Consider the following 11,331-nt stretch of genomic DNA (forward strand, 5'->3'; position numbering starts at 1 on the left):
TGCTTATTTCCAACCCTGGTGTGCGTGTGTGCGTGTGCGTGTGCGTGTGCGTGCGTGTGTGCGCGTGCGTGCGTGTGTGTGTGTGTGTGAGAGAGAGCCACATCTGTTCTTATTGAACCAGCTGTTTCCAATACAGCTCCTCTTCGTTTGTTTGGATTTTTTTCTTTTCTGCAGTGGCGTCTTCTTTACCTCCTCCCTCCTGTCTCTATCCCTCTTTCTATCATTCTTCTCTTTCTATCATTCTTCTCTTTCTATCATTCTTCCCTCTTTCTCTCCTCCCCTACCTCCCTCCTGTCTCTCTATGCCTCTTTCTATCATTCTTCTCTCTTGTTCTCTCTCACTCTCTCTCTCTCTCTCACGCTCTCTCTCTCACTCCTTCGTCCCCTCCCTCCTGTCTCTGTATGCCCCTTTCTATCATTCTTCTCTCTCTCTCCTTCATTCTCTTTTCTCATTTTATTCATCCATTTTTCTTTTTGTCTCCCTGTACCCCCCCCCCCCCCTCTCTCTCTCTCTCTCTCTCTCCATCCTCCTCTTCTTCCAGGCTCATAAGATGGCTTGGCCCTTCTTGGAGCCGGTGGATCCCAACGACGCACCGGATTACTACGGCGTTATAAAGGAGCCCATGGGTAAGCAGCACACACATGCGTGCACACACACACACACACACACACACACACACACACATACACACATACACACACACACAGTACCGGATTACTACGACGTTATAAAGGAGCCCATGGGTAAGCAGCACACACACACACACACACACACACACACACACACACACACACACACACACACACACACACACACACACACACACACACACACACACACACACCGCAGCCCATACAGTTGAGGACGAAATTATTAGCCCCCCGCCTGAAATTAGACATCTCTCTTGATTTCTCAGTGAGAAGGACCATTATGAACCGTTTCTGTTATTCTGGAAACAAATACACTTATGGAGATAATGTCCAATGAGTTGAATTTGGATTTTTCCATTTCCACAATGAGTTTAAACAAAAAAGGGTAAAAATGGTAAGGACAAAATTATTAACCCCCTTATCATTAAATAGTCAATAGAGTGCCATTTATGAACCAAAACTGACATCAGGCACTTTGATTAGTTGTTAACTATGTTGGCACATGCCCTACCAGGGATTTTGGCCCATTTTTTTCATTGCAAATAGTTAACCTGGTCCAAATTTCATGGATGTTGAGGATGGACATTCATTTTCAGCACTCCTCAAAGACTATCTAAAGGATTGAGATCTGAACCACCACATGATCATGGTTTTAGTAACCTTGAAGAACATTTGAACAATTTTGGATGAAAGTTTTGGGTTATTATCTTATTGAAAGATCCAGTGAAGATCTTAGCTTCTTCTATGAGCATATTTTTGTATGGTCACCTTCCACATTCTATCATAATCTTCTGTTTTTATGGTGCCGTACACCCAAACAAGGTTTACTGTGGCTGAGGCTGCCACAGAAGGATGCTTCCACCACCATGTTTAATTGTGGAAACCATGTTATCAAGTTTTAAGGACTATCCCTTTCTTTACCTGACAGAAGCGGAAGTCATGCATCAAAGCAGGTGCAATTGAATCTCATCAGATGAAAGAAGAGACTTTCAAAACTCATTTTTGACTTTCAAATGTTCATAGGCAAAGCTCAATAACACTCTGATATGCACCACCTTTAGTAAAAGGGTTCTTCTGTGATGATGGCCCCAAAGCCCAATATGATGACAAGCCCTAACAGCTGTCTTTCTTGAAATAAAAACTCCAGGTGAGGCCAGGTCAATAACAATCATCTAGGCAGGTGTCCAATGCTTCTTTGGTCCAATGAGACTAAGCAGTTTCCACAGTTACACATAGTGGTGGGGGCATCAAGTTTTTAGTCTGTTATTCAGCCTCAGACACAGGGAGTCTGGGTAAGGATCTGGATTGCTGGGTCCTCCAACATTGTAACCCAAAGTACACATTTAAATTAGTTCAGAGGTTCTTCAAGGACACTAAAACCATGATACTGGAATTATCCGCTCAAAGTCAAGTCTTCAATCCCACTGAGAGTCTGTGGCAAACGTCTATGCTCAGCATCCATGAAATTTGGACCAGCTAGAACACTTTGCAACGAAGACATGGGCCAAAATCCATATTGGGGCATGTGCCAACCTAGGTAACAACTGATCAAAGTGCCTGTTGTCAGCGTTGTTTCATATATGGCGTCATATTGACTATTAATGATCAGGGGGCTAATAATTTGGTCCTTGTCGTCATTTTTGCCCTTTTTTGTTTAAACTCATTGTAACGATAGAAAAATGCAAATTCAACTCATTGGACATTATCTCCATCAGTGTATTTGTTTCCAGAAAAACAGAAACGGTTCTAATGGTCATTCTCACTGAGAAATCAAGAGAAATGTCTAATTTCAGGAGGGAGGCTAATAATATCGTCCTCAACTGTATGTAAGCACATACAGCCCAGCCAGGAGAACACACACTTGACCCCAGCAAACCTGCAACATACTCACTCACTCACTCACACAGATACACACGCCCCCACACACGCATGCCCAGTCAGGAGAAGACTTATTTGACAGCAGTAGACCTGCAGCACCTCTCCTACCCAGTACACTAACCTCCACCAGTTAATCAGAGGTGCCACAGGTGCAGTAAGTGCAGCCAGAAAAGCACCCATTTAATACCAGTAAACCCTACATCATCCCTCCATTTAACACCAGTAAACCTACATCATCCCTCCATTTAACACCAGTAAACCCTACAACATCCCTCCATTTAATACCAGTAAACCCTACATCATCCCTCCATTTAACACCAGCAAACCCTACATCATCCCTCCATTTAACACCAGCAAACCTACATCATCCCTCCATTTAACACCAGCAAACCTACATCATCCCTCCATTTAACACCAGCAAACCCTACAACATCCCTCCATTTAACACCAGTAAACCTACAACATCCCTCCATTTAACACCAGCAAACCTACATCATCCCTCCATTTAACACCAGTAAACCTACATCATCCCTCCATTTAACACCAGTAAACCTACATCATCCCTCCATTTAACACCAGTAAACCTACATCATCCCTCCATTTAACACCAGTAAACCTACATCATCCCTCCATTTAACACCAGTAAACCCTACAACATCCCTCCATTTAACACCAGTAAACCCTACAACATCCCTCCATTTAACACCAGTAAACCCTACAACATCCCTCCATTTAACACCAGTAAACCCTACAACATCCCTCCATTTAACACCAGTAAACCTACAACATCCCTCCATTTAACACCAGCAAACCCTACAACATCCCTCCATTTAACACCAGCAAACCTACATCATCCCTCCATTTAACACCAGTAAACCTACAACATCCCTCCATTTAACACCAGCAAACCCTACAACATCCCTCCATTTAACACCAGTAAACCTACAACATCCCTCCATTTAACACCAGCAAACCCTACATCATCCCTCCATTTAACACCAGCAAACCTACATCATCCCTCCATTTAACACCAGCAAACCTACATCATCCCTCCATTTAACACCAGCAAACCCTACAACATCCCTCCATTTAACACCAGTAAACCTACAACATCCCTCCATTTAACACCAGCAAACCCTACAACATCCCTCCATTTAACACCAGTAAACCTACAACATCCCTCCATTTAACACCAGTAAACCCTACATCATCCCTCCATTTAACACCAGTAAACCTACAACATCCCTCCAACGGTAGCCTACCCTTCACTGCCACAGCTTCAGTAAGTATGCTCAGGAAAACGACCATTTAGCACCAGTAAACCTGTGAACCCACCCATCAGTGGCGGAACAATTGCACATAGGGCCCCAGGACAAGACACTTACAGGGCCCTCCATACAACTTGCCGTGGTCACAATAGGGCCCCCACCACCAATACAGGAGGGCCCTGGGCCCAGGGGCAAATGCCCTGTCTCCCACCATACTGCACCTTGCCCTAAAGAGAAGCTCAATGGAGCTCTCAGTAAGTACAGTCAGGAAACCCATTCAACACCAGTAGACCTACAAGACCTACACCCCCGCCCCTCCACCCAACCCCACCCCATCCCATCCCATCCTACCCTGGCTACTGTAACCTACACCCCCGCCCCTCCACCCAACCCCACCCCACCCCATCCCTTCCTACCCTGGCTACTGTAACATCCCCCCACCGCCCCTCCACCCAACCCCACCCCATCCCATCCCATCCTACCCTGGCTACTGTAACATCCCCCCACCGCCCCTCCACCCAACCCCACCCCTACCCCATCCCATCCTACCCTGGCTACTGTAACCTACACCCCCGCCCCTCCACCCAACCCCTACCCCATCCCATCCTACCCTGGCTACTGTAACCTACACCCCCGCCCCTCCACCCAACCCCTACCCACCCCATCCCATCCTACCCTGGCTACTGTAACCTACACCCCCGCCCCTCCACCCAACCCCACCCCATCCCATCCTACCCTGGCTACTGTAACCTACACCCCCGCCCCTCCACCCCACCCCATCCCATCCTACCCTGGCTACTGTAACCTCCAGTTTTAAATGGAGGCGTCACAGTTTCAGTAAATATGGCCAGGAAAACACCCGTTTAACACCAGTAAAAACCTACAACAACCCTCACCCTCACCCCCACCCTCACCCTCACCCCCACCCCCACCCTCACCCCCACCCCCACCCCCACCTCCTCACCTCACCCCCACCCCCACCACCACCCTCACCCCCACCCCCTCACCCTCACCCTCACCCCCACCCTCACCCTCACCCCCACCCCTCACCCCCACCCTCACCCCCACCCCCACCCCCACCTCCTCACCTCACCCCCACCCCCCACCCCCCACCCTCACCCTCACCCTCACCCCCCACCCCCACCCTCACCCCCACCCCCACCCTCACCCTCACCCCCCCACCCCCACCCTCACCCCCACCCTCACCACCACCCTCACCCTACCCCACCCCACCCCCACCCCCACCCCACCCTCACCCTCACCCCCACCCCACCCACCCACCCCCACCCTCACCCCCACCCCCACCCTCACCCTCACCCTCACCCACACCCCCACCCTCACCCTCACCCCCACCCACACCCCCACCCCCACCCACACCCCCACCCCCACCCTCACCCTCACCCCCACCCTCACCCTCACCCCCCCATAACCAGACGTATTAAATGGAGGTGCCCCAGTTTCAGCCTTTCATCGTGGAAAAAAAGACTGCCCTGATGCTTGACCCTCCATTGAGATGGTGAAGGGGGTAAATTGCGCCCCATGACACCCCCACCCCCAACACCACCACCCACTTCGACATCCTCCCCAACCCCCCCCCCCCCCTCTCCCCAGTGACCATTAGTCGGGAGGGGTAAAAAAAAAAAAAAAAAAAAAACGGGCCCCCAACTCAGATCAAACTGCCCAGGTAAATGGCGACTTGCGTCAACGCGCCCTTTTGAACTGCCGAACAAACAAACCATTAATGAGTAGAGGGGAAAAAAGGGCTTCCACACACACACACACACACACACACACACACACACTGCAGCTCTCTGTGCTTCTTGTGAAGTTCTCAGAGAGTAGAGTACTGACCGACCGACCGACTGACTCTCTCTCTCTCTCTCTCTCTCTCTCTCTCTCTCTCTCTCTCTCTCTCTCTCTCTCTCTCTCTCTCTCTCTCGTCTCGCTTGCGTAGCTCTCTCTGCTGGCCCCGAGCTCAATGGGTGCTCGAGAGGAGTCTTGAAGGGGGCATAACAAGAACAAGCCCTGTGGACTCTGCCCCCCCCCTCTCTCCTCTCCTTTCTGCTTTTCCACACCGTCAAAGGTGCACGTTGATGCTGGTCAGAGGCGCGGCTTAGCACTCTTTGATACATACTCCAGGTCGTCCAGCTGACTTGGGCGGGGATGGGGATGGGGGTGCGGTGCGATGGGGAGAGGGAGGAGGAATGGGTGGGGGTGGGGAGGCGGTGCGATGCGATGGGGAGAGGGAGAGGGAGGGAGGGAGGGACGGAGAGAGAGAGAGAGAGAGAGGGAGGGAGGGACAGACAGAGAGAGAGAGAGAGATGGGGAGGGAGATAGAGAGAGAGGTGCGGTGGATGGGGGTGGCGAGAGAGAGGGAGGGAGGGTGAGAGAGAGAGGGAGGGGTGAGAATGGGATATGTTGGGTGGGGATGAGGATGGGGGTGCGGTGCGGTGGGTAGGGAGAGAGGGATGGGGGTGCGGTGCGGTGGGTAGGGGGAGGGAGAGAGGGAGGGGGGGTGAGAATGGGATGGGGGTGCGGTGCGGTGGGTAGGGAGAGAGGGATGGGGGTGCGGTGCGGTGGGTAGGGAGAGAGGGAGGGATGGGGATGCGGTGGGGAGAGGGAGGGAGAGAGGGAGGGGGGGTGAGAATGGGATATGTTTATTTGGACTGGACTCCCCAGGGAGCAGAGACTGGAAACCCAGAAGCAGCACATTTTACTCTGCTGTATGCTGAAGGGCCGTGTGTGTGTGTGTGTGAGTGCGTGTGTGTGAGTGTGTGTGTGTGAGTGCGTGTGTGTGTGTGTGTGCGCGTGTGTGTGTGCGCGCGTGTGTGTGTGTGTGTGCGTGTGAGTGCGTGTGTGTGCGCGTGCACGCATGCGCGCGTGCAGGAGCTTGGTTTGAGTGGCCACCGTTGTTGGGAAACCTGCAATCGTATGAGTCATTAAAGGGGTATGCCACTATTTTGGGGCTTAATACAGTTTAAATCGTTGGCTGGGGTTTATAAAGGCGGTAAAGTGTCTTATTTTTCATGTTAAGCGTTGTCTTGCTTTAAGACAAGTTAAAACAGGGAATATGTCGCTAAGCTAGTGAAAGTCAATGTATCCATGTAGCATTGTAGCATGCTACACGGATACATTGACTTTCACTAGCTTAGCGACATATTCCCTCTTTTAACCTGTCTTAAAGCAAGACAACGGCTTACATGAAAAATAAGACACTTTACCACCTTTATAAACCCCAGCCAACGATTTTAACTGTATTAAGCCCCAAAATAGTGGCATACCCCTTTAAAGATTGCACTGAAAAAGTTAGTGAGTGAACCTGAATTCAACATATCCGGCCCAAATCAAGGCCCAAAAAAACCTCACTGTTTTCAAACCATCCCGCGTCCAGTTATCAGCAGCTAAATGTATCATTACGCAGCTAACAAGTAGCTAAATATTAAAATATTTTTTCCAGGTGTGCTCTTCGTCTAAAATATTGGTTGTCCTTGTAGTATATGATGGCTTTGAAAGCCAAGTCCAGTTAATTTAATTAAAAAAAAAAAAACTTTTGTATGTTAAATTAAATGTATGTGTTCTTCCTTGTTTGTGTCTACAGACCTTTCCACAATGGAGGAGCGGTTGCAGAAGCGCAAATACGTCAAGCTAACGGAGTTTGTGGCGGACATGACCAAAATCTTCGACAACTGCCGTTACTACAACCCTAGCGACTCCCCCTTCTACCAGTGCGCCGAGGTCCTGGAGAATTTCTTTGTGCAGAAATTAAAAGCGTTCAAAGCAAGCAGGTACAACTAATCCAGAAGGATTTTCTTTTCTTTTTCATCCATCATTCAATATCTCTGGTTTTCCTCCTTGTGTTGTGTTTTTGCCTTCATTTTCCGTTTGCTTTGCCGTCATTGCTTGTCGTTTGCCTCGATCGCCTTCCTCAGCCCATCCTCTCATGGAATGCTGCTAGTTGTCATGACGATATTCCACTGTTCTTTAGTCGGCTTTTGTCTTCGTAAATGTCACATCAGTGTTTTTTGCCTGCTCTTAGTGTGATGTGTTTTGAGTTCTTAAGCATCGCCACCGTTCTCTGTTTGCTAAATGCTGTTTCGTTCAGTTGCTGCAGTGTGTCTTTCGTTAAAAAACTGTTCTGCTAAAAACTGTTCTGTACTGCACGGACACTCAAAAAAGCAACAAAAGCCACACGAACCCCAGAAACAGCTGGGGACTATTTCAGAACCAGCAGCGAGAAAAGCGGCAAAATGAAACGTGCATTTGTCACCTTCTCCTCAATACCATTGCCTATTTTCCCGCTGCCGGTTTTCTGGTAGACCTACAGCTGAAGGCAGCGCGACTCAGCCGCCATTTTTTGCTTTTCGATTGGACACGACACAGCTCTACCGAAGAGCAATAAGTGGCGGCCGAGTCGCGCTCTGTTGAGCTGTAGGCCCACCCGAAAACCAACAGTGGAAAAGAGGCACAAGTGAATTGCTTCTTGGTGCTTTCGTACCTGTAGTCACTTTGGGTGTGTTGGTTCAGTAGTTCCAGTCGCTTGCACTGTGTGTTAGACTTGACGGCCTTTTCGGAAGCCACTGCAGTTGTGATGTGTGTTTGCTTCAGTTGTCATGGCTACATTGCTCAGCATGCCTTTTATTTTTATTTACAACATCCATTCTCTTCTCTCTCTCTCTCTTTCTCTCTCTTCTCTCTCTCTCTCTCTCTCTCTCTCTCCTCCCTGCAGATTGTGATGATGTCATATTACAGACGTTGTAGGTGGAAAACTGAACTGGATGCCAGAGTCTCTAAAAACAATACCCCCACCCCCCCTCCCCCCTCCCCCATTGTGGAACCTCTTGTGTAACTCATCTTCACCCAAACCATCAAACCCAATTTGGCAGCATCATTATGGTTTCACTTTTTGTTGTTATGAAAGCGCAGATTTTCTAAAAATGAATCCGCATTTGAAGTAGATTTGTACAAAATGGATCTCTTTGGCACAATGCAGCCATGTCAGCGCTTCAAGGCAAGGGAACTTTTATTTTGACATGGCGGTTGCTGTTACCCCCAGATTGTCAGTATTTGAATCAGATCACGCAGAGGTGTAAAACTAGGACTCAAAGTCCTTTTTCTTATTTTGTTTGTTTAGCCCCCAAATTCATTTAAGATCCTGGTCGTTTTGTAAAATAAAGCCTGCTTAATCTGTAACAACATTTTAGAAGTTAAATTTGGTGGTAGTTTATCCAGCCGTTATTGTTGTTGGGGTGACATTTTAAAGGTTTTTTTTTCCTCCCCCCCTAGTCCGACCTCAGAGTGCTGAGCGGAAAAATACCAGTATTTCTTTCTTTTCTTTTCTTTTTTCTTTTTTTTCTTTTCTTTTTTTTTAGCATTTTGTACATTGTATTTTACATCAATTATATCCTTTTGTGAAGGAGTATCTTTAAAGGTAAATAATAATGGTAGATATGAAATGCTAAATAAATAAAGCCAATGGTCTTTATCCAGTTGGCTTCTCAAGATAGATTTTTTTCCTTAGTTCATTTCTGGTGAACTCTGCTCTTCTTCTAGCCAGGAGCTGTAATGTGGGGAGAAGTTGTCTTTTGTGGATGAAAGGCTAAATAATAACAAACCAACCAACACGGCTGCTGTCTCTCTATATCTCTCTTGTCCCCTCAGCTTCAAAAAACTATGTTTGACCCACTGGCATCCCGTGTTTTGTATTCCTTTAGTGCATTTATTATTACATGTTTAAGCTTTTTAATAAAAAACACAAACAAATAATCCACGTTGTTCTTCACCTGTTTCCTTTCTTTGTTTTTGTGTGTTTTTCTGTTTCATTTTGTAGGTCTCATAACAACAAGCTACAGCAGTCGACAGCTTCTTAGAGTTACACACCATGAATAAGCTTTCTAAAGGAAAAAAAAGAGAGAATTACATTTTTATTGCAGAAAATGAAAAAAATCAAGAAATGATTGACAAAGTCAAACTCAATCCAGGAGAATCCAGGTGTTTTTTTGTTTGTTTTTTGCTCTCCATCCACGGCCCTTATACACACGCACGCACGCACGCACGCACGCAGCAGCGGCAAGCATCTTTTTTGTCACAAATACACACACACACACTCACACTCACACTCACACTCGGAGATGGGAAGTTCCTCTGGGGATCTCCGGCGGGCGCCTCGTGTGGTTTTGGGGTGTGCAAGCCGCTCTAGCCGCCCTAGACTCGCCGCCCCCGACTAGCCGCCCCCTGCCTGAGCAATCGATGGATCGTTACCACCAGCAGGGCCAGGCCACCGACAAGGGAAGACAAAGGGAGTCAGTTGTCCTGGGCCCAGGGAGCGTGGGGGCCCAGAATTGGGTCCTCATTACATTGCATGTGTTGGGCGAGGGGGCCCTTCACATGACTTTGTCCTGGGCCCGGCCACAGCTGTCAGCAGCCCTCACCACGGACTCCCTCCTCCTCTTCCTCATCTTCCTCCTCCTCCTCCTCATCTTCCTCCTCCTCCTCCTCATCCTCCTCCTCCTCATCCTCCTCTTCCTCCTCCTCCTCCACCTCTTCCTCCTCCTGCTCCTCCACCTCTTCCTCCTTTCCTCCTCCTCTTCCTCCTCCTCCTCCTCCTCCAGTGGAAAAGGTTTTTTTTTTTTTTTTCCTGGGCCACTGCTGTTGCTCCTGCAAACCCTGCTCCTCCTCTGTCCTTCTCCCCTCACGCTTCCCTCTCTTCCCTCCCTTCTCTCTTCTCCCCTCTCCCTTTACTTCCCTCTCTTCCCTCTCTTCTCTCTTCTCTCTTCCCTCTCTTCTCTCTTCTCTCTTCTCTCTTCTCTCTTCTCTCTTCTCTCTTCTCCCCTCTCCCTTTACTTCCCTCTCTTCCCTCCCTTCTCTCTTCTCTCTTCTCTCTTCTCTCTTCCCTCTCTTCCCTCCCTTCTCTCTTCCCTCTCTTCCCTCTCTTCTCTCTTCCCTCTCTTCTCTCTTCTCTCTTCCCTCCCTTCTCTCTTCTCCCCTCACGCTTCCCTCTCTTCCCTCTCTTCTCTCTTCTCTCCTCTTCTCTCTCTTCTCTCTTCCCTCCCTTCTCCCCTCACGCTTCCCTCTCTTCCCTCTCTTCCCTCCCTTCTCTCCTCTTCTCTCTTCCCTCTTCCCTTCTCTCTTCCCTCTCTTCTCTCTTCTCTCTTCCCTCTCTTCTCTCTTCCCTCCCTTCTCTCTTCTCTCTTCCCTCTCTTCTCTCTTCTCTCTCTTCTCCCCTCTCCCTTTACTTCCCTCCCTTCTCTCTTCTCTCTTCCCTCTCTTCTCTCTTCCCTCTCTTCCCTCTCTTCTCTCTTCCCTCTCTTCTCTCTTCCCTCTCTTCTCTCTTCTCTCTTCTCTCTTCTCTCTTCTCTCTTCTCTCTTCCCTCTCTTCTCTCTCTTCCCTCCCTTCTCTCTTCTCTCTTCCCTCTCTTCTCTCTTCCCTCTCTTCCCTCTCTTCTCTCTTCTCTCTTCCCTCTCTTCTCTCTTCTCTCTTCCCTCTCTTCCCTCCCTTCTCTCTTCTCTCTATCTCTTCTCTCTCTTCTCTCTTCCCT

General features: G+C 48.7%; 1 protein-coding gene across 1 annotated transcript in view; it reads left to right on the forward strand.

The window, feature by feature from the left end:
* The window catches only part of bptf (bromodomain PHD finger transcription factor), a 110,741-nt gene extending 100,225 nt beyond the window's left edge, over positions 1 to 10,516 (forward strand). Inside the window, exons 37-39 of the mRNA XM_063196175.1 lie at positions 542 to 626; positions 7,395 to 7,581; positions 9,624 to 10,516. Coding sequence (XP_063052245.1) covers positions 542 to 626; positions 7,395 to 7,581; positions 9,624 to 9,663 — 312 coding nt within the window. The 3' untranslated portion in view covers positions 9,664 to 10,516. The remainder of the gene's footprint in view (positions 1 to 541; positions 627 to 7,394; positions 7,582 to 9,623) is intronic.
* The last annotated feature ends 815 nt before the right edge of the window (positions 10,517 to 11,331 follow it).

This window comes from Engraulis encrasicolus, chromosome 1 (genome assembly GCF_034702125.1).
Source record: "Engraulis encrasicolus isolate BLACKSEA-1 chromosome 1, IST_EnEncr_1.0, whole genome shotgun sequence".
Taxonomy (NCBI): Eukaryota; Metazoa; Chordata; class Actinopteri; order Clupeiformes; family Engraulidae; genus Engraulis; species Engraulis encrasicolus.